Source organism: Lactuca virosa, chromosome 1, assembly GCF_052849685.1.
Source record: "Lactuca virosa cultivar CGN04683 chromosome 1, Lactuca_virosa_CGN04683_v6, whole genome shotgun sequence".
NCBI lineage: Eukaryota > Viridiplantae > Streptophyta > Magnoliopsida > Asterales > Asteraceae > Lactuca > Lactuca virosa.
The window spans coordinates 91926518-91951226 of NC_136426.1; the positions used below are offsets into that span (position 1 = coordinate 91926518).

At 34.4% G+C, this 24709-nt stretch overlaps 1 protein-coding gene, 1 long non-coding RNA gene and 1 pseudogene across 7 annotated transcripts; all 3 read right to left on the bottom strand.

Annotated features, from left to right (window-relative positions):
- Positions 1–3441: 3441 nt before the first annotated feature.
- On the bottom strand, positions 3442–3921 carry LOC145117057 (secreted RxLR effector protein 161 pseudogene; annotated as a pseudogene).
- Positions 3922–6427: 2506 nt separating this feature from the next.
- LOC145117072 (uncharacterized) lies at positions 6428–7069 on the bottom strand. The gene has a single exon (XM_079053381.1). It carries the CDS (start codon positions 7067–7069, stop codon positions 6428–6430), a length of 642 nt encoding a protein of 213 aa, XP_078909507.1.
- A 988-nt stretch (positions 7070–8057) lies between these two features.
- Positions 8058–11524, bottom strand: LOC145151278 (uncharacterized). Of its 6 annotated transcripts, XR_013732050.1 has the most exons (7): positions 11178–11524; positions 10622–10874; positions 10421–10461; positions 10097–10181; positions 9243–9381; positions 8423–8519; positions 8058–8322 (listed from the first exon to the last, which is right to left on the bottom strand). It is a non-coding gene; the product is annotated as an uncharacterized LOC145151278 (long non-coding RNA). The 6 variants fall into 6 exon arrangements; XR_013732048.1 differs by having other exon boundaries at positions 10097–10178; positions 10622–11524; XR_013732045.1 differs by having other exon boundaries at positions 8058–8316; positions 10622–11524.
- Between the last annotated feature and the right edge of the window lie 13185 nt (positions 11525–24709).

Below are 24709 nucleotides of genomic sequence, written 5' to 3' on the forward strand. Positions count from 1 at the left end.
AATGAAAGGATGAAAGCCTTCATAAAGCTAAATCATTACCCAAGAGTTCTTAACACTTTAAGAACTCCATATTATATTCAAAATACCATGTCTTTTTTCCTAGAAACCAGCTCATCTTTTTTTTTTGTATAAAAAGAGAAGAAAAGTTTATAAAATTCTTATATTTCTCTATACGATATAAACTATAACTTTTAGAAAAAAGACAAAAGAGTCTTTCTAGTCCAAAATAATATACATGACTTATTAATTCATACCACATGAAATAATATGTTACTTGTTATTGTAAATTAATTATTTCCACCAAATAAATATTTTCCCAATTTATTATAAGAGTTTATGAATATTTATTAAAACCAATTTCTAATAAATAATTAATTATATCAAGTTATTGTTTGTGTTACCATTAGGATCATATGTTAATTAGAAATATCATTTTTTAAGACTCTTATGCTTACAAGATCTTTCAATCTCCTACTTACGCAAGACTCATATTAGATTGATATAGACAGTGGTGAACGTCTAGCAACATTTCACCGCCCCCATCAACATACGATGTAACACCTGTTCCAGGTATCATTTGATTTAGTTAATTTCAGGGTTTTTGGTGCATGGACTCGGCGAGTTGGGAGTCCAACTCGTAGAGTAGGGGCATTTAATCATGGACATGGATCAAGACCAACTCGGCGAGTCAGAAGGCCCGACTCGGCGAGTTGGAGCTGTAAAGAGAAAACCCTAATTTCGGGGTTTGCCCCTATATAAAGATCATTAACTGCCCTTGTGGCCTCCCCTAGCACCTTATCTCTCTACAGAAAGTAGTTTTCGGCCGTAACCCCCCCCCCCCCCCCAGAGTGAGTAGAAGAGCTTGGTTTAGCAAACTTGGAGTGTTGAAGAAGGGATTTAGAAGAAGGAACAAGAAGGGAGGCAGTGGATCCGGCATCTACACTGTATTGGCCACCATTCTTAGGTAAAAAGTCATGACCTTGACCTCTAGTTGTTTAGATCTCATTTCTTGGAAGTGAATGACCATTTTTGGGAAAAAAGGAGTCAAGCTTGAATCTGGACTTATGGTCCTAGATCTGGACCTCTTTAGGTCCCCAATGGCATAAAGTTGCTCCCTTTATGCAGTTCAGCCCCTTTCCATGCACAAGAATCTTGTATGAAGACTAGTTTTGGTGTTATGGCCATGTGAGGCCTTGCATACACGTAAAGTTTGAACTTTACGTGACATCTACATTAGGGAAGGCTAGATCTGAAGTTTGGGACTCTAGATCCCACTAGAAAAGGCCGAAAACGAGAAGGACTAAAGGAACTCGCCGAGTCCTTTAATCGACTCGACGAGTCGGCCAAGGAGTTTACGGCCAAAGAGTTTACAGCCAGGGGCTTGCGGTTGAGAGTTTGAATCCACGAACATTAAGGAAATCGATGAGTCACTCAAGTGACTCGGCGAGTTGACGAGTTAAGCAAGGAACTCGACGAGTGGTTGGTTATGCTCGACGAGTCGAGGTCAACATGGACAGTTGACCTTGACTGTGGACTTTGACCTTGACCTTGACTTTGACCAGGATTGATCTGAGAGTATTTATGGGATGGTGTAAAGTTAATCACTTGATGATTATAGGCAGTTGAGAAGGAGCAGCGTGTGGGATATATTTGACTTCAGCTTACCAGTTCAGAATTCGAGAGGTGAGTCTTCTCACCATACCAATGGGTCTAAGGCACCAAGGCCGAACCATTTTATGTGGTTATGTTTGTATTGCATGAAAGACTCCGGGGGTAGCCTGTGGCATTTGGATATAAGACCAAGTGGGGTACCCCATGGCATTCCCAGGTAAAGACCATGTGGGATAGCCCATGGAATTATGGTGTAAGACCCTGGGGGGAGCCCACGACATCCTTGCAGGTTTATGTATGTGTTATGTGTATATGCTTCTGTGATTTATGATATGTTATCTGATTATATATGTGGTTGCATGAAAGACCCCGAGGGTAGCCCGTGGCAATTGGATATAAGACCATGTGGGGTAGCCCATGGCATTCCCAGGTAAAGACCATGTGGGGGTAGCCCATGGCACTAGGGTGTAAGACCCTGGGGGGAGCCCACGACATCCTTACAGGTTTATGTATGCATGGCTGATGTGACATAGGTAGATTTTATAGCTAACATGATATGTCTTATATGGATTGTGTGTGGTATGCTCTGAGGAACTCACTAAGCTTTTAGCTTACAGGTTGTGGATTTGTTTCAGGTACTTCAGATCCTAAGGGCAAAGGCAAGTCGTGATGGCGCGGCGTACACTCTCTCCCATGCGTTTTTATGGACACTCTGATATTTGGAATAAACGTTGTATTTGATATATGTTTTGAACACAATTACGATTGGATTTCTTAAATTATGGAAATGTGTTTGCTTATCTAAAATTGAAAATTTTCTTTGAAAAATTGGGTCGTTACATACGACTTTGTGTCATTCTATCAACACCCAATTCCCCCAGAAGCCCAAGGCTACAATTGGTGTATAAGGTAAGTTTATCAGTTATCCCTTTGCTACAGACATCATGTTGAACATGAGATATAGATCGCAATCAATCTCATATAAGTGTTCAAATTTACATCAGGCCTTAGATGTCTAACTCTCAACGAATAAGAGGAACAAATCCCATCTTGAGTACATACTCCTCTTGCATGGTTCATATCATACCTGATAATGGCTTTTATAACTGCCTGATTAAAGAATAACATTTGGCTATATCAAATCACAACACTCCCCACACTTAAGACCCATATACGTATCTCAGGTGTTAAGGATATATATATATATATATATATATATATATTACCTTTTATCAAGTATCACTCATGATAGGGATCCATGAAGTGATCTTAAACGGGTCAATCCAATAGTTGTTCTCTATAAAGTACCTATGAAACTGGTTACAACACTTTGTCAACCATTCCAATTCATATTAGTCTTATTTCATTATTGTTCCCATAATAATAACCGACTATGGATTTTAGAGTGAATAAAATTTACTCAAGGATTAAACATGTTAATAAAGAACTCAAAAAATATTTAATGAAAAGATCATATGACATATATATCATAGTCATTACAATAGATGATGCTACAAAATGTTCGAATATTCAATACTAATATATAGCTCAAAGCTAATAACTAGAATAGTGAAGTACAATTATTCGAGCATGTCCTTCAAACTTTTCTTGAGGAAGGGGCTTCGTGAAAGGGTTCGCCAAATTTTGATCAATGTGAACTTTGCGAATACTGATTTCACCATCTTAAACTATATACCGAATGAAGTTGAATCTCCGACTAATATGCATGGTCTTCTTGTTTGATCTGGGTTATTTTGCCAAAGCAATGACACCCTCATTGTCAAATAAGATTTCTAGGGGATCCTGAATGGAAGGAACCACACCCATATCTCAAATGAATTTTTTCATCCAAGCAGCCTCATGTAAAGCTTCTGAAGCAGCGATGTATTCTGACTCTAAAGTGGATTGTGCAACAACACTCTGTTTGGAGCTTTTCCAAGACACTGCATCCCCATTGACAATGAACACATATCCTGATTGCAACTTGCAATCATATTGATCTATTGTGAAGGAAGCAACAATGTAGCACTTTACACTTAAGATTTCTTCCACACATCCATAGACGAGGAACATATCCTTAGTTATACGCAAGTACTTAAGGATGTTATTCACATCTATCCAATGACTCTCCCATGGATGTTGTTGGTACTTTCTTGGCATGCTCATAGCATAAGCAAGATCAGGTGTAGTACAATTCATGCAATACATGGTGGATCCAACTGCCGAAGCATATGAAATATCTTTCATCTTGTCCAGCTCATACTTTGTGTTAGGACATTGGGATGAACTTCGTACTGTGTCATTCGTCATGGGTACAAATCCTCTCTTATAGTTTTCCACATTGAACCGTTTCAGGACTTTGTCAATGTATGTACTTTGGCTTAAACCTATTGATCGTTTTGATCTATCTCTATAGATTTTGATTCCAAGAATATATTGAGCCTCCCTTAGATCCTTCATTGAGAAGCACTTTCCTAACCAAGCCTTTACACCTCTTAAAGTCGGAATGTGATTTCTAATGGTAATTATGTCATCCAAATATAGGACCAAGAAGGCCACCGATCTCCCACTAGTTTTTCTATAAACATAAGATTCATGTTTGTTTCTAACAAAACCGTACTTTTTGATTTCATCATCAAAACGATGATTCCAATTTCGATATGCTTCTTAAACTCGTAAATTCATCTCTTCAGCTTACACACTTTATTAGGATGCTTTTGGTCGACAAAACCTTTGGGTTGAACCATATAGACATCTTCTTCCAAGTATCCATTTAGGAAAGCAGTTTTTACATCCATTTGCCATATCTCATAGTCATAATATGTAGCTATGGAAAGTAGTATCCGAAAATATTTAATCATAGCAACTGTTGAAAAGGTTTCATCATAATCAACCCCTTGGGTTTGAGTGATTCTTTTAGCAACAAGTTTTGCTTTGAATGTGTGTAAATTGCCATCCATGACAGTCTTCTTCTTGAAGACCCACTTACTCCCTACAGTCTTACATTGGGGAGGGAGTTCAACCAAATCCCAAACTTGGTTTTCTCTCATGGATTGCATCTCTGCGTTCATGGCTTCAAGTCATTTGTCAGATTCAGGATATGTCGTTGCATTTCGGTAGGTGACGGGCTCATCAGCATTCATCATCATGAAGCATTCATCAATGAGAAATCTATATCTCTCATGTTCTTGACAAATTCTAACAAATATGCGAACGCCTTGTGTTTCAACGGGTTGAAGAGTAATGATCTCTTCATCTTCAATAACCTCTTGTTCAGTATTAGTGACAACTTGAGTTGCATCAGGCTGTGGTTCTTGATCTTCTTCAAGTTCCACGCGCCTCCTACTTGCTTAATCCATTAGAAACTTTCTTTCCAATAATTTCGCTTTTTGTGAAATAAAGATCGTATTCTCACTATGGATATAGATTTAATATCCTAAACAATCTTTAGGATATCCTATAAAGATGCACTTGGTGGACCTAGGCTCGAGTTTGTTTGAAGCCTCATGTCTAACATAGGCTTCACAACCCCAAACTTTCATATAATACAAGGATGGAGCTTTTCCATACCATATCTCATAAGGTGTCGTTTCAATTTTCTTAGTTGGTTCCATATTCAAGATACGGGCTGCGGTCAGTAAGACATAATTCCAAAAGGATAAAGGAAGAGTACTCATGCTCATCATGGATCGAACCATATTAAGTAAAGTTCGATTTATCCTCACTAATAAGCTGTTGTGGTTTGGGTGGAGTAAGTTGTGAGATAATCCCACAACTCCTGAGATGATCTTGGAGCTCTTGGCTCAAGTACTCGCCACCTCTATCCGAAACGAAGGATTTTGATTGCTTTGTCGAGTTTATTCTCAACTTCACTTTGAAACAATTTAAACTTTTCAAATGCTTCATGTTTATATTTCATCAAATACACATAACCAAAACGACTGAAGTCGTTAGTGAAGGTGATGTAATATCTCTCACCATATATAAACATTGTTTTGAAAGGACCATATACATCGGTATGTATGATGCCTAATAAAACACTTGCCCTTTTACTAGTTCCATAGAAAGGGGACTTTTTCATCTTTCCACATAAGCAAGACTCACATATGCCAAATGACTTAGTGTCATTTTCCCCCAAAAGTCCACTCTTTTGGAGTTTTGATATGCGCTTCTTGTTTATGTGTCCAAGGCGACAATGTCATATATATGTTTGGTTCAAACCTTGTTTGATCCTTTTGGTGTTAACATGATAAAGGGACTTATCATTTGAAGTGTCATCTAGATTCAATTCATAAATTCCATTTATTGGTCTAGCCTCAAAATAGAATATTCTATTCAAGAAGGAATGGATATTATCATCAACAAATTTGAAGTCATAACCTGATTTCCTTAGACGTGAAGTTGAACTAATGTTTCTAGTGATAGAAGTAATCAAACACACAATGTTTGATGTTAAGTACATACCATATGGTAAGCATAAATCAAAATATCCTAACGCTTGTACTGCATCACGTTCTCCATTGCCAACGTGCAAAACCATCTCATCTGTCTTTAGTGCCCTACTCTTTCGAAACCCCTACAAAAAATTACATATATGAGTTCTACAACCAGTATCAGATACCCAAGTATTTGACGAAAAAGTAAATAATCACATTTCAATCATGAAAATGGATATACCTGAAGTGCCCTCCCCGGCCTTCTTGTTCTTCAACTCAGTAAGGTACTTAGGACAATTCCTTTTCCAATTCCCCACAACACCACACTCAAAGCATATGTCATCTTTAGCAACCTTTTCCTTCTTCTTGGGTGGTAGGTTTTAGGGAGCTTTCTTCCCCTTGCCCTTGCCAGCTTGTGGTTTCCCTTTGGAATTCTTGCCTTGTTTCTTCTTTTTGACTTGTCCCTCCCGGATCATGAGCACTTGGGGGGTTTTCCTTGGGATGTTTTTATCTGCAGTTTTAAGCATCCCATGCAACTCAAAGATATGTTTAACCCACCCGTTCCTGTTATAGTTCATGATGAAAGTATCATAGCACTTGGGAAATGAATTTAGAATTATGTGTGTGGCCAAGTCCAATGGATATGGAGAGCCCAATATCTCCAATTGATCTATATGTCTTTTCATCTTGAGAACATGAGTGCTCACATTCCCAGTTTCCTCCATCTTGCAGGCATGCAGGGCTCGAACAGTTTCAAAACTTTCAGTCCTAGCTTGTTGACAAAACATCTGCTTGAGATGTTCAATCATGTCAAAGGAAGTGAAGAGTTCCAAATCCCGCTGAAGATCAGGTGAATCGTCCACATGCTTAAGCCAAGCATCATGTGCAACCTTTGGGACAAAAGGTGGTTCTTCTGGGACTTGTGATTCAAGGACATAGTCTTTCTTTTCTTGCTTTAAAATAATTCTCAAATTTCTGTGCCAATCCAAAAAGGAGTGGCCCAATTTTTCTTTGTAAAGCATTAATCAAATGTTCATTGGGTGGTGGTGTGTTACATTAGTTGGTGGAGTCATCTATAAAATTTTAACAAAGTCTTATTTAGTATTTAATTCTTTAAAAATAATACCATTTTATTTCCAAAAACATTATTTATTTAAAGTCTAGGATCCAAGCAACAAATTAAATAAATGGTCAGGTGACCTTTATCCCACTTACTCAATTTTAACAATGTAAATAGCTTTTATTAATTACTACACTTGTAATTCCTAGATGTATGAGACCCTTAAAATTCCATTTGTTAATTTGACATGTTTGGTCTCATCTATGGCTTGGAACACTCTTGCTTAGGTGACCTTTATCACAAGAGGTTTCCAATCAAGTCATCCAAGTAGATAAACTTGTATAATTGTCCTATAACTTGGTTATAGAAATTGAAAAAAATACCTTGGCCACCAAAAGATAACACAAATGGTTAGGTATCCTTTATCCCACAAGCATTATACAAATGGTGTGCAAATGTTTCTAAAGTTTGATGACATAGACTTGCCTTTTGAAAAGAGATTTGTATGTTTTTATTATTCTATTTTAAAACATGTGATATCATGATATATGCATACATCCAATTAATCATAGTATAAGTTTTCCAAAAAATCTCTTTTAATGTTCAAATATAAAACCTGATTTTTATATTTTTAACACGGTTTAATTTTAACGATAATATCCAATATTAAGTTTGAGTTTGAGCCATATAGAACCTCATTATATTACTTAATAAAACTTCATTTTATTATTAATACTAGATGAGGAGCCCCACTTTGCGGGGATGGACTTAGACAGGTCCGATCATTTTGGCCACTTCGTGCTTATTATCGATAGAAAGGATTACATAGTAATTTGGTCTGTCCAATATAGATATTCTTGCATGGACAATTTGTTTGCGGAACGTGATGGTTTCATTATGAATTTTGTACAAAATTTCTGGTCTCCCTAACATGCAGTTTCTCCACAGAAGACAGAAGACGATTTACAATTGTATTCCATTTCCTGAAGATCATGTATATGCTACAGACATACTGTACAAAAATGAGTAAATTCTCACACAATAACTGGAGACTTGTTTACAACATTGGAGTTAAAGCTGTTTTCTTATTAATGCATTGTAGTTTGAAGAAATTCCCTTGTCATTCTCTTCTGGTATAGGATGTGCAGAAGACACTATTCTTATGCGAGACGCAGACGTAGCCACCCCAACACCACACATGTCTTATATCTGAAACTTCACACAACCAACTTACGATAAATACGTTAACAAATAAGAATATTTATTACGCTGAGTGTCACGTCATAATAATGTTATGTTGTTACAAAATTCTTACCTGAGTTGGTGACTGTTTGGGTCTCCAACAACTTTCCCAGAAGATATACAATCTTTCCATGACAGATTTTCAACAGAGAGATGGTCAAGATTCATATCTGCAGGCACCATAAACAAATCTATTAGAAATCAGAACTGACCAAACGAATGAATTTCATGGACTTGTAGTCATTCTAGTCAACTGGGTCCTCTGCCATTTTTCCCTCTCTGATTCCCAAATGTTCTTTCTAAAAATAGAAGATTTGGTGATTAATTTATTAAAAGGAGTTATTATGATCATAGAAAATGTTTATGTGCTTCGTCCGTAAATATAAATATAGAAAAATGTATCGACATTAGAAAATCTTTGAGCATACGATCTACAACTGTTGGTGGAGGGGTTACTGTATATGACCTCAATTTGTCAACACCTGATGTTATTTATAACTGAAAAATGAACAGAAAAGCTTTCATGAAAAAAATTTTGGTTAAAATTAAATGCAAAGTTTTTTGGTAAACAGTTCTGTGAACTGCCCCTACATACTGTTTTTATAGTTATAAATTTTTGATTCTAACATTTTTGGACCAAACTGCCCCCTACATATTGTTTCTATAGTTAAAAATTTTGATTTTGAGATTTTTGGACCAAACTACCCCTGCATACTGTTTTTAAACTTAAAAGAAAATGATTTTAACAGTTTTGGACCAAACTGCCCGTGCATACTATTTTTATAGTTAAAAATTTTGTTTTTTGACAGTTTTGGACCAGGACGTACCCCCACTTTGCGGGGTCGGATTTCAATTCATCCTTTTGCACACGGAGTTTACGGTAGATATCTTACTGAAACTTCTTGTATAGGATGTGCAGAAGATACTATTCTTTTGCACACGGATACTCAGTGAAACTTCTTGTAATTGCAACATTCGATAACACATACTTCATTAATATATTTGCCAATGCAGAATAAGCCACAAATTCTCCTGTTACAAAAGAAATGCATAGTTATATAAAAAAGATGCAAAAGAAAGAAAACTAAAGAAATGGTATTGAAGTTTATATATTTTTGTATTCGTAGATAACAGATAGTATTCTAACATGAATGAATGCTTAAAGTGTTTTGATATACTTTTATAATAAAGTAAACTATTTTATTTGTTATATGTATAAATATTTAATCTGTTATATGTATATATGTAGGAGATAAGTAAAGCCACCGCCAACAATCTGACAAATGACAATGCCATCCAAAAAAGTGTTTATTTTACATTTTGTTTGTAGGAAGGCTCATTCACAAAGGTGTTCATTTCATTTGGCTTTCAAATTGACATGAAGATGGGTTTATTAGAAAGAAAATTTTATTTCTTTTATTTATCTGAAAAGGAATGCTATAAGTTAGATATTCTGGTGTTAGAAGCATAACACACTTACTATATTTGTAAAAAAGTTGGAATTTTGAAAAAAAAAATAATAATTGGTGTTGAATACTTGAATGGCATTGCCGCATCGACACTAAAAGTTATATATTCTAGACTTCTAGTCAGCTTACTTTTTATTCATAGACAAAAATAAAATAAAAAGTTACCTAGTATGCTCCCTACTACCTTTATCAGGATGCTAGAAGACCAATGAATCTCAAAAAATTCAGCAAAGATAATACTTATTCAATTAATTGATGATCCGAATATTGACATTTACCTGTAAGATAGTACTTCCCATGGGTAGACCCGACTCTAGTTTCTCTGTCACAGATATCAAGCTTCACTGGAATTTGTCATGGCTGCTGTGGTTGAATTTGGTATTAATAAGTAATACGTATATGGTCAATGAAAATTTAGGAGTTGTAAACCATGAATCAAAACGAATTAAGGACCAGAAATTAGGAATTCATCTCAAACAATGTGACAGATCGAGTAAATGATGGACACTTTTCATGAAGAGTGCCTAATGACGCAAACATATAGACTTCTGTAGATCAACAAATTATTGCAGTTTATATAATTTTGATTCACGGAAGAATACCTGGCAGGTCGAGATCGTAGTTCTTTGGCCTTGAGCTATAGCTGTTGGATATAGTATGGAAAGAAGTGTTAAGAGTCTATAGAAAGTGATATTGGAGACTGGGAAATCAAAAACACACACACATACGAAATCACAGTAACAGCAAAAAAGAAGCACATGCAATTAACAAAAAAAAAAAAAAACAAATTGGAAACAACGTACCTAATTGAATGTTGATTTGTCCCTCTTTCTTCTCTTCAAATAAAAATGAAATAAAAACTCCAAATCAATACCATTATTGTTCAAAGATCCCAATTCTGGAGTTTTGGAGAAACAACTGCACGAATTAGATCCCTCAATCGAAAAATCCGTCGGTGTTCTTGCAAGAGTCATTGTTTTCTTCTCCATCGGACTGTCGCAATAAGGGGAAAGTGGAAGGAGTCGGTGGCACCTCCGTCATCCGGAAAGTAAAACCCTAGATACAATCGACCACAACTGTTGACGGAGCGGTGGAAGACACAGGAGAAATATGGACATGCAATTGAAGAACATAGCAGTAGAAGGAGCAAAATCTGTCGTTGGGGTGCTTTTAGGGCTTCTGGGCGCCGACGATTCTAAAACTCAATTTCTAGGGTAGGAAACAAAAGAAGTGGAGGAAAAAAACCAAAGTAGCTGGTGGATTGCAGCTTCGTGCGTAAAGAAGATTGGAAGAAGGGGGCGGCGACCCCAAATCGACATCGTCAAACGAAAACAGAAACAAAGTTGAAGAAAAACGAACCTGTAACTGTAGGGTGCAAAGGTGACCGGTCGAAGGCTTCGCATGGGACTCGACGACATACGCCGGAGAGCGGGGGAGGATTCTCTTACCCGGGTACCTCTTGAAAAGCCCTAAAAAATAACATGTATCAATCGGACACGATTGAGGGGTCACCTAGGTTATGGTGGTGGGCGTGTGACGGTGAGTAAGAGAAGAGACATGGCAGGCTGATGGTGGTGGTGAAGATGCTAAGCACAGATGTGGAGGAGGTCGTCTGGTGGTCTGGTACCAACCGATGTCTTTGTGAGTATTTCGATGAGAAGAAAGGGGAGCAGAACACGTACCACTAATTGGAATCTGATTGAATCAGAAATCGGTGAAGAAATGCAGAACAACACATGTCAAACATAAGACAATCACGTGGACATAAACTATTTACAAAACGCCAAATACTGCCCACAATACAAACCAAGCGAAAACATGAGAAACGGGTATAAAAGAAGGACCATTCTTGCCAAAAACAGTTGGAGTTCACTATTCCTAAGAAGTGTCCATCTTTAATATGCATAGCATAATTTTTGTAACATCCGGATTCCCAGGTATGTCATTTTAAGTATTTATTTTTTGAGGATCATTGACCTACTCGACGAGTTGGCGCTATAACTCGCCGAGTAGAGTCGGGATGGCCACGTAGGTTTAATGATCTACTCGACGAGTCCGGATGTAGACTCGCCGAGTAGGCGCTGTGAGTTAAAACCCTAAATCTTTGGGTCTGAGACCTATTTAAAGGTCCTTATGGCCTTCATTTGCGGCCACACATACCCTTGAGAGACACCATTCGAACCAGAGAGCATAGAGAGAGAGAGGGAGCTAATTTCTTCACCTTAGAGCTTTCTTGATAGGAATAAGGAGGGGATTCAAGCTAGGCTGACTTGAGGGGCTCAAATCTTCTACCATTTCGTTCAAAGTTGCTGCTTAAGGTATGAATCCCTGCCCATTTTCGTATGAATGGTAGATCTCATGAATCTAGGGTTCTTTTTCCCCTTTTTAGTTGAGTTATGGAGTATGTGGAGGCCCTTTGAGGCATAGGCATCAGATCTGTGCCTTAAGAGGTCCAGAGAGTCCCAATCATCCAGCTTTATGCCGTCCCATAAGAGTTTTGAGCCTAAGTTATCATTATAAGGGTTATTTTGTCAAATAGAGCTTGATGTGTGGTGCATAGACATAAAGGTTGAACCTTTACGTGACTTTTGGGTGCTAGAAGGCCAGATCTATAAGTTAGAGAAACAGATCTGACCTCAGAAGGTCAAATGACTATTGCCATGGAGGAAGCTCGCCGAGTCCATGAGAGGACTCGACGAGTCGGATCGGGTTGCCCCGCGATTCGTGACCAGTGGTAACCCGTCGAGTTGGGAGGTTAACTCGACGAGCCGAGTGAGGCCTTAGAAGGATTCAGAGGATACACATGAACTCGCCGAGTCACACGAGTGCACTCGGCGAGTCTGGTCAAATTGGACCGTTGACTGGAGTTGACTTCAGTTGACTTTAGGGTTTGGTCAAACTGATTAAGAGGGGTCAGGGAGGGGTAGAATGGTCTTCTACCCATTCTCTAGAGATGAGAATGTAAAGAGAGTATTGATTAGAATTATTATCATTGTGCTAGGCGGAGGCTAGATCGAGGATATCGAGCACGAGAGTTTACTAAACATCTTACGAGGTGAGTCTTCTCACTATACATTACCTAGAGTGGTATCTATGTGCAGACCGGAGGGTCTTATGTGTTATGTGTTTACTTGAGATTATGTACATTGTGATTTATGTATGCTATGTGCTAACCAGACCGGACCGGAGGGTCCAACGATTTAGACCGGACCAGAGGGTCCAACGAGCTAGACCGGACCGGAGGGTCCAACGAGCTACGAGACTGAAGGGCCCCGCTGAGATACATTGACTAGAGGGTCTTACCGAGTTATAGCCTCGAGCGGCTTATGTGCTGAATGTGGTATTTTGGGGAACTCACTAAGCATTTATGCTTACTGTGTTATGTGATATGTGTTTCAGGTACTACCGAGGATCGCGGGAAGGCGCCAGCATAATTTGTACACACTGGCAGAGGATTATGTTTTTGAGATTCTGGGATATGTTTTATTGTGATGACATTTGATACATATGAGATTTTGAGAATATTATATGAGTTTTATTGTGTTCGAAAAATGAAAAATTGTTTTAAAATTTACGTCGTTACAATTTTGGAGTTTGAATAAGTTATAAAATCATCATTTTAGACTTATAATTTTACAATTTCAAAATTTGTCGTTATTAACGATTTAATAAAACTGGTTTTATTTTAAAGTTATAACTTGCATCATCTTATGTTCTCATTTTGCAAATTAAAAAACAAACTCCATGTTATGTTTATTTTGACCAAAAAATAGTTTGAGTTTGTGAAAATCTAATTTATCAACTACACAAATTATTTTGCATAAAAATAAACAACACAAGTATGTATTTGACATAAACAAGCCTTAAACTATATAAAACGTTTGTGAGCTAACACAAAAATGTTAAGTCCTTCCTAAGGGACAAAAGGGACCATATATTACAACTTGTTCTTCATGTGATCTTCAAGCTCCCACATGCAATGACAACCGACTTTGTTGCAATTTTATAAAAACTTTATAAAAGTTATGAAATTTTATAAATCTTTATAAAACTGTAGCCTCCCCTTGATATCTTCAAAAATGGACTCCATCTTCATCTTGTTACATTTTTCATAAAACAAAACTAGTCTAAAACCATTTTTTTATTACATACTTTATGAATAAAAGAATATTACAAACCATTTTTTAAACCAAATAACAACATAAATGGTCCAAGTCTTGTTTATGCACTCTAAAATACATATAAACATAAAAAAAATAAAAAATAAAAACTTTGTTTTTCTCAGACAAATTTAAGTGAACTTGTTTTTATACAAAACCAAATTATCCATATTCTCCAAAAACTAAGATTTCCAACAATCATAAAATCTAACCAAACTTGCAAGGTGGCCATGATACCAATTGTTGGTTTTTAGTTCAAAAATAGTTTGAAAATTTCATGAAAATGGAAAACGGAGGTCTTAAATTTTTGAACTTAATAAGCTTGTTACAACCCACCAAGGATCGTCTTGCAAGTAACGGAAAGATAAAAGCACAATCATAGAAGGAGGAAGATGATAACAAGATTTGATGATCTTTGCGTCCTCTAAGGGAGGCTTGGAAGTTGATGGATGTGGATGAACCTTTGAGACACCAACAAGTTGTCAACTTGATAGAAAATGCTAGTCTTGTAAGTAAAACTCTTAAGCTTTGAACCAAATCCAAAGATCTGATCTGCTAAAGTTTGATTTAGTTAATGCATGAAAATCCCCAACTTTATGGTTGGTTACGACGTGAAAGAGGAAGCCTCACGACGTGACACCGAGCTGCGACGCGTGTCCATCTTTATGGCTCAGGACGTGACGCATAGGCTGTCACGACGTGAGAACGGATTTGCCTTAATCCCATATTTTTTGTCTTATTTAAAGGAAGTGAGGGGCTAGGCTTTGCACACCCTTAGCGTCCATAACCTTCCTCCTGTGATAATTGAAGATAGCTTCCCTTGTCACCTTTAAGAGCATATTTAGCGAATTTTGATTTCTTGAAGAAGAAGAAGACTCCTTGGGTGCATCCTTTTGGCAAAAAGCTCCTTCCTCATCATCTTGCATTGCTTTTGGACCTTTGTAAGTCCTAAAGCTCTTGCTTTTATCTCTTATGCATGCTAGATCTAATATTTATGCTTTTCTTTTCATGGTTGGGTTGGGTAGCATGCATGGGATCCATAAAGTTAGCAACTATATGGATCAGTGAGACCTTTTCTTTAGTATAAGTTTCAGATATGAGGTTTGGTGTTGGTTAGACTCCAAGCATGAGTCTTGGCCTCATTTTCTCCTTATTGACCTAAGTTAATGTTCAAGTCATGCATTGGACATGCATGACTGAAAAGCTACGATTTTTATGGTCCTTAGGGTTGGGGAAAACCCTCTAGAAAGTATCGAGAAATATCTTAAAGGATTAAGAGTTTAATGCTCAAAGTTGTCTAGAACGGATCTCGCGACGTGCGGAATGGCATGTTACATTGTGAGAGGAGAGTGTTCACGATAATTTTTTCCGGGTTCATTCATGACGTAACATTAGCTAAAGTTGACCATGGTTGACTTTTTGGGTCAAGATATGGTTTTAAGGGTATAGGCTGAAAATATATGTCTTTACTGCTATTAGGTGTCTTGTTGCTCCTGTCTACCCTGTGTGTGAGAGTTTTTGTAGTTCTAGCTGTTATTCGCGAGTTGAGTCTTCTAACTATATTACTTGCGTAGTAGTGTATGCATTTTGACCAGCTGGGTCTTACTTGTTGATTGATTTTATTTGTGAAACTGTCTTGTTGATATCTCTTAGACAGTTATGAGTCCAGGGGACTGTTGATAATCCCCAGGGTTGCTGATAACCCCTGAAATGTGATGTTAATCAATATGGTTGATGATAACCCATAGCTGTTTATTTTGCTGAGTTGTATGCAATATCTTGGGAAGTCACTAAGCTTCGTGCTTACAGTTGTGGACTAAATATGGTTCAGGTACTTCAGATGATCGCAGAAAGGCGAAGGATTAACTGTACACTCCGGCTTGCAGATATTATGATTTTCTGCATTTTGATACTCTGATTTGGGATGACTGTATTTGATCCACGTGGGATTTTTATGACTTGGTGTTTATAATATTTGGTGTTTTCCCTATTTTAAAAATGAAAATTTTTGTGGTAAAAACCATTATGTCACAGAGAACACAAGGATGCAAGTAACTTGAACTCTAATATTCTAAACAAGAGAGGATGAGAGAGAGCACGAAGGTCACGGTTTTTCTATCAAAAAATGAAGGGATGAAAGCATTCATAAAGCTAAATTATTACCCAAGATTTCTTAGCACTTTAAGCACACCATACCCTAAAGCATACATGTCTCTCATGCCTTTTAAGTCATGCTTACTTTCCTTTATAATATTCAAAAGACCATGTCTTGTTTCCTAGAAATTAGCTCAACTTTTTTTTTTCTATAAAAGAGAAGAAAAGTTTATAAAATTCTTATAAATCTTTATAAGATATAAACTTTAACTTTTAGAAGAAAGACAAAAGAGTCTTTCTAATCCAAAATAATGTATATGACTTATTAATTCATACCATATGAAATAATATGTTACTTGTTATTGTAAAATAATTAATTCCATGAAATAAATATTTTCCCAATTTATTAAAAGAATTTATGAATATTTATTAAAATCAATTTCTAATAAATAATTAATTATATCAAGTTGTTTTTAGTATGACCATTAGGATCATATTTTAATTAGCAATATCATTTTAATATGACTCTTAAGCATACAAGATCTTTCAAAGCTCATATCTGCCATAATGGGTCGGTGCTCCTGCATAAGACATCGACATGATAGATTTTTATGAGTGAATGTACTATAAAATCAATACAAGTAATTATATGGTATAAGTGTTGGATTCGGTGTCTAAGCCAATAACTAATTTGATATATACTTGAATTAAAAGAAAATTCATTTTTGGGTTACCCTCAAACTAGTAATTGACAAAAAGACTTTTTGTGAGAGAGATTGATTTATTGGTTTATTATGAGATTAATAAATAGCAATAAATAATTTATTATTATATTCAGAGATTAATATATTAATTAGAAGTAGCTTTATTTAATTAATAATTAATCAGAAATTAATTAGAATTAATTTTAGGATTAATTGGATTAATTAAAAGAGCAGGGACATAAGTTGTAATTGTTTAATAGTTGAACAAGAGAATGATTTTGGATCCTTCCTAGGGTTGGCGAAAATAGGGAGCCTCCTTATTGTTTCTAGATAATTCCTTAAGGATAATTAGGAGTGTGGATAATTACCTAATTGAAATGATAGTATTATATTCAAATTAGGGTTTCGAGGGTCTCCTAATTCAGCTATAAAAGGAGCGTTAGTCCTTAAATTTTTTATCACTCCTTTCACAAGAAGAAAAGCTGAAAGTTCCATCCTTCATCCTCTCTCGTCTCAAGCCTCTATTGCTAGTGTTTGGGTATAAACCATTAGAGGCACGAGATTTTTTGTGCTAGCTTTCGGAAGCTTGTTCAAGAAGGAATTGTTTGATTATTTACTACAATAATCAAAAGGTATGTTAACCCTAAAACCTTTGTAATTTCAATTATAGTAGGGCTTCTTAGGGTTCTTGATGTTCAATTGTTTGTTGCTGTCAATAGAGAAAACTTAGATCCAATAGGTTGCATGTGAACTCAAGGTTTAAGTTCTTTCGCCACATATATTTTGTAACTTATAAAACCTTTCAATAAGTACTTATAAGATATTACCAGTAATCCAGTGGGTCCCTATGTAGTGGTTATCGTATGTATAAATCGTGACCATGATTCTTAGTCCAAAAGAATCCTCAAGCGTTAAGATTACCAACTACCGTATCCAAGGTAAGTCGTGCGTCGGTCGAACCATAATAAAATTTAGGTGCGCAACTAGGTCTAGTTGTGGTACGGCCGATGTACTGTACTAACTTTAGATATCGTATTTGACCTAAAATCTTGAGTTTGCGTTCTTGTGGATTTTGTTATATATATATATATATATATATATATATATATATATATATATATATATATATATATATATATATATATATATATATATATATATATATATATATATAACCAAGACCAAATAAGAAGAGAAAATTTGGAATGAACGTAAGAATTTTTTTTAGCAAACAAACAAAATGAAACATTAGATAATTCAAAAGTAAGATGATTCACAAAAAAAATCCCAACAAAAACACATTCGTGATTTATTTTGAAGTAAATCAAGAAAAAATTCACTTTTATGACAATTTTAGTAAATATTAACAAAATCATCATAAAAATGAATCATCGAAATGTTTTTTTGGGAATTTTTTGTGAATCGTGTTATTTTTGATTTATCTAGTGATTCATTTTTTTTTGTTCGCCAAAAAAAATATGCCCAAAAAAAATTTCTTACCTTCGTACCAAATTTTTTTTTTACCGGATATATATATATATATATATATATATATATATATATATATATATATATATATATATATATATATATATATATATATATATATATAGTCATCTAGGGTCTGAGTTTATATAACTTTATATCTGAATTTTGTTTGTGTGTTTTATTAATTCTTGTTTTGTACTTCAAGACTATCAAGTACGGGTCGTCCAAATACGAAAAGTCAGAGGACAAGACCATTTTGGCGTATAGCCGTTCTGAAATCCAGCAACCCAAGCGACAAGTCCGTTCTAGACATCTCCCCGTAAGTAGTCTATCGGCAGTCTAATTAATAATAACACTTTTGTTATTAAGCTTAAAGGATAAACCTAATCGAAGTTCTTAGTCTAAGGTTATAGTCGTAATTACCTAAGAAAATACTAGTTTGCTATAGCCAATAACTCTGTTATCGGTCTGTCACACGTTCGGCCGGCAACGAAAATGCCGGGTTGTGCGACGTCTCTTTGTGGATCACATATATCAATTATATTGAACAACACACGTAAATATAATGCAAACATTACTTTTTATTTATAATTAATTAATTATTGATTACATCATAGTTCGTAGCATAACAACTAGAAGTTCAAATACAAATTACTATCTTAACAATTGTCGAACAAACATTACTCCAAACGAATCTCCAAGTACTGCCATGTCTAACTTTCAGTTTCCTAAGAATACATGTGGTTTTAAAATGTCAACATAATGTTGGTGAGTTCACAAGTTTGAATAATATAACTTAAAAAAAATACATTTTTTTAGATATAACTAATTTAATTATAATAGTATTTTAAGTTTCAATGTCGAAGTACCATCACTTTATAATTAGTCTTTTACTATATATAGGAACTATAATTTTTGTGTTTATGTTCTTGTTTGTAGTATAAATAATGTATATATACTATTGTTTCTATTAAGTGTTCCCTTTAGCGTCTAAACATTATGTTGATTACTTTCTTTAATACTTTTAGACAACGTTACAATGAGTTCCCATAATCGAGCTTTTTGACGGAAAATTGTGCCCCCACACGACGCTTCATCAGACGTCGTAAAAGTTTAGACAGTTACCACGGCTGTGACTTGGCCTCCATGGTTGTAGCTAGCAACCGCATGTGCGGGTGTCAACCTCATATAAATCTATACATAACTCTATCGCTCACTTAAGATTAATTGGATTTTGCTAAAACTAATTATTCAAGGTGATGAATTGTTGTCTCATTGAACATCTGTTTTGTTTAGTTTTTGAAGTATATAAAGATTTCATTGTGTTGTTGTATAATTACACACACACACACATATATATATATATATATATATATATATATATATATATATAATTACCTGATTACTCTAAAAATAAACGGCAGAGTAACGACATGGTTTAAAGTTATTCATAAAATCCGGGCAGTGTAACAACTAGACATAATATTATGTCTGGTAGAGAAACTACCAGACATAATATTATCTATATAATTTGAGCATATCAACGATAAAATATTGATATATAACAATTCACGATAATATATATAATAGTAGCGATAGTTATATAGTTAATACTTAAATTTACATGTATTCCCCCCCCCCCCCCCTGATACCAATTTTTTATAAACATGCTCTGATACCAAATTGAAAACGTAAATGTGTAGCTCTGATACCAAAATGAAAAACATGGCGGAATTAATAAAATTAAGACAGAATATACCTGAATGATGCGTCGGAATGGATTGACGATGGATTGATTGTCTGGGTTTGATATGTTTATATGAATATATGGATATGTTTGGATAGGGTTCTGCTATTCAAAAATAGACGAGCTATTTCAACAGAAGAAGATTGAGAACAACTCAAATCTTAAACACTCAATTTTAGCTTGTTTATTTCATATGGGCAAAGGCCCTATTTATAGGCTCAAAGGAGCCGAGTACAATAATTGAGTTGCAATCGTTTGATTGCAATATGACAAACCTATTTACATTAATGCCCCCAGACTATTGAGGGACTTACATACTTTATTTTACTATGCTACCGACACTTTGCATACAATAATTATAAAAGACAAAACCATAAATAATTACAAATTCCTTTTCGTATTGAAAGGCCACATGTCTTCAATAATGTGTCTTCTTTAATAATGGCTTCTTATGTCATTGCTTACGTCATTCCTCCCGCCTCCGAAAAGACATGTTTTTGAATAATGTTTGCTTGTGTCATGGCTGATGTTAATCTTCCATGAATGATGTTTCTTCTGTGTTTTCTGAACAGTGACTGCAATTGTGTCTTGGAGCATGCATAATATGTTTGCAAAGTTGTTTCTTGATATCATCGGGTAATTCAGCCAGTTGATGAGAAATTTTTTCGAAAGGTTGTTCGAATGTTTCAATTGCTTTCATTGCTTCCGGAGTGATTTCATTGTCTGTTAAAGAGTAGATAATGAAAGTTTTACTAGCATAATTTACTCTGATTCTTGACCTTTGATCTTTACCGTTGCCAATGCGTGATGATGCTAAATAAACACCGGCAAGTGCAAAGATTAGATGTTCTTGTGTTGGGGATTCATGGGGTAGATAATCTTTTGTTGGTTTTGAGCCGTTGCTTATTCCCATGTTTGCAAAAGTAATACTTGGGACAATTAGTTGAGATTCTTCATCAAAAATTGGGTAGCTAGAATGCATTTTGATGAATAATCCTCTTTCTTGTTTTGCAAAGCGTATTTTATAATTTCTGATGATAGTTTGCACAGCAGAAGGGAATTCGTTGATGCAGTGTAGATTGGTGCCTTCTAGATAGATGGTGTCGATGAACCCATGAATAAAATAATCCCATAAAGTCATAGGATCTGATAAGTCGGCTAAGAAGACTGCTTTAGGACCTGGTCGTCTGGCTACTGGGTAAAAGCCCATCAGAGAATGGACTTCGGTGTATGAGATTAGGCTGTCCCATAATTCGGCAAATTTTTTGGCAGATGGTTTTTTCATGGCTTCTTTTTCTTTGGTTGATAGAATGGATTCAAGGGCAATTTTTGCATTTAATTGGTTAAGGGATCTTGGGATGGATACAGGTTTTTGTGGTGTGAAGCTGGTCATAGGTTTTTGTGGTGTTAGGAGAACTGTTTTTGAACATTCTACGTTATCTTTTATTACTACTTTGTATGCTTCGTTGTATGCGGCTTCTGCTTCATTTTTCGTTTTGTAGCTTTTGTGAATGATATTTTTTTTTCAAGAAATATGAACTGGCAATTCCCCAATTGTCATATACTCCTTTGTTTTCTCCGTTGAAAATTACGTAACATTTCTTTATATTTTGATCTGCTTGAAGTGGTGGATATTCTTCTGGATTTTGTATTATAGGTTGTTTTTCTGACTTGAGCATTGTTTGTGGCTGACTATCATCGGATGAAATTTCTTGAATGTCTTCTTTTGGTTGCTTCGTTGTTGAACTGCTAGCTGCTTCTTCTTTAGGTACTGATTGGGATGATAGAATTTGTATTGTTTGTCGTAGTTGTTCTTTTTCTCGTCTGACTGCTTCGAGTTGTCTGACTAATGATGCTTCTTGCTCTTCTTTTTGTTTGAACTGGTGTTTGATTTGCTTCATGATTGCTTCCATTTCAATATATCTGTGGATTGAATATTTGCGTCTCTTGGGTACCTGAATAATTGCTGAAATTTGTTTGATATGAAAATTTTCATATCAATGTATGCTTTTGGTGATATATTCATATCACTGTATGCTTTTGGTGATATATTCATATCACTGTATGCTTTTGGTGATATATTCATATCACTGTATACTTTATCATTGTTTACTTCAGATGGTATTTTCATACCATTGTATGCTTTAGCAATGTATATTCCAGATAGGTTAGATATGAGGTTTCCCTCAAGTTCTAATAATACTTTTCCCATAGGATTATGTACCTGCATCTGAATCAGAATCAGTTGTATATGCATAAATATCTATATCTGAATTTATATCTGAATCTTCTATGGGTTCGTATCCAAGGTCGTATGCAATTTTTAATATATTTGTTTCTTTTTCTTTTTAAGTCTTCTTTGGGCATTCATAAGCTTTGTGTCCTTCTTCTTGACATATCCAACATTTACAGTCTTTTTTATTTGATGGGCAATAATTTGTTTTGGATTGATATTTTTGTTTATATTGTTTTCTATTTCGGAAATATTTTCTTTCCCCTTGTTTATAATATTCTTTATATTTGGGTTTATAAGTTTGTTTTTTCCAAATTTTCTTTTTACTTTGTTGTTTTTCTTTACAACCATATTGATTTACTTTGTTAGAAAGGATGTCACAACATAAATCTATTTTTGCATCTTGTGCTGTTTTTTGTTCTAAACATTTTTTCTGCATCCATGCTTTTAATATGCTTATTCGTGCTCCTAAGGTGTCTGCAACTTTATTTTGTTGTAATGCTTCTTGGAAATCTTTTATTACACTTTGGCTTACTAATGATGGTAATTTTTGATAGAACATATCTAATGCTGCCTTTTTTCTAATGGAATCTAAATTATAATAATGTTCAGAATATTCACATATAAATGGTTCTAAATAACACATATTACAAATTCGTAAATTAGTTAAATGTCATAGTGATTCTAATTGAAAAGCTTCTTTTGATATTTTATCTTCAATTTGTTTTCCTATGAATTCCTGAATAAGACGGCTTAATACATTTTTAAATGTTTCCATAGCATCAGTGGTGGCTATCATCATTGTTTCAGTTTCATCAAGAGATGAAAGAAAACGATATGCGTTACCTTGTGTTTTATGAATGATATAATTAAGAAAGTGTTTTGGGTGTAAATTTCTTAATTCTTCGGTCAACTGAATTTGTACTCCTATTTTATTACTCCATTCTTGAATTTTTGCTTCAGGATTTTGGTCACAATCAATAAAAAGAATATCTGAATTTGTTGGAAATGTAAATAATTTAGGTATGTATTGAGGAGGTATTTTTCCCATTTGTTTTGTTTATTTTTAACCATTCCTTGTCTATATAAAAAAATTTCTTCTAATGAAGGTGGTCCATAAATATATTGACTTTGATAATCATCTTCAACATATGATTGTTTTCGTTTTAATCCAAAATTGTTTTGTGAATCTCTATATGGATTTGAATAAGAGTTTTCATCATCTGAAGAAAAATCATATATTACTTCTGCGTCATTATCATCTGAATTATTTTCTATTTCTATATTATTTTCTTGAGTTTCAGATGGAATTTCTAGTGCTGCAAATAATTTAGTTAGTGTTTCTACTTTTTCTTGTAAAGTTTCCATATATAAAATTTTTAGTTTCTTTTTTCTAGTGAAGTAGTTGTTTTTTCTATCATATTTAACAAATTAATTTTGTTATTTTATCTTCAAGGTTTTTTATTTGTTCTTGTTTCCAATTTATACTATTATTTATTATGTGTATTGCTTCAATATTAGATATACAATTTATCATTGATATGTCAGAATCTATTTTTAAGTCTAAAATAAATTTTTTAGATTGTTTCAATGTTTTACGAAAAAATTTTAATTCTTGTTTATTTGTATCTAGACTTGAAAAACTCATGATTATAATTTTATAATAATAATGGTTTAGTTTCGTTTTGGATTTAAAGTTACGATTAAAATTTATTTAAAAATAGTAGTGGTAATTATAATAATGTTTAAAAGACATATCTTTTAAAATACAAATAGTTTTGTTTTTAGACGACGTATTTGCTTGTAACGGATTTTAATACTAGTTCTTATGAAATATCTAACATCATGAATATGGTTATTGTTTAAAATCGTGCCTTGATTATTAGGTTTGTAAGAATCCTTGAGATTTTTCTTAAAATTATTTATAGATTCTTGGATTTGCTGCATTCTTAAAATAATATTTTTATTAGGAATACAATTCATCAAAATTTTGTTAGACATAAATATATATTTCAAGCATAAATTTGATTAATTTGATTATTAAGAACGAGTATTATTTTAATAAAAATTTCAAATTTTGTAGAATTAATAGTTAAAACAACTCGAAATGATACTATCATTAAGAAATAAAAGTAATCTAACAATTGAAAATATCTTGAGACATATTTATGATATTAAATCTTCTTTCGATAATTTTTAATTGTTTTAATAATGATGATTTTTTTGAATATGGGTACTTAAAAATAATGATTATTTATTTTCATGTTTATGATGCTTATCATGTTTATGATGTTGCATATTAACGATAGATTGAATATGCAAACTAATAATAAGAATAATAAGAACGTTACTTAGCTCTGATACCAATTTTTTATAAACATGCTCTGATACCAATTTTTTATAAACATGCTCTGATACCAAATTGAAAACGTAAATGTGTAGCTCTGATACCAAAATGAAAAACA

Excerpts from the sequence above, each read along its gene's own strand:
- LOC145117072 (XM_079053381.1), bottom strand. The coding sequence starts at position 7,069 with ATGCTTTACAAAGAAAAATTGGGCCACTCCTTTTTGGATTGGCACAGA.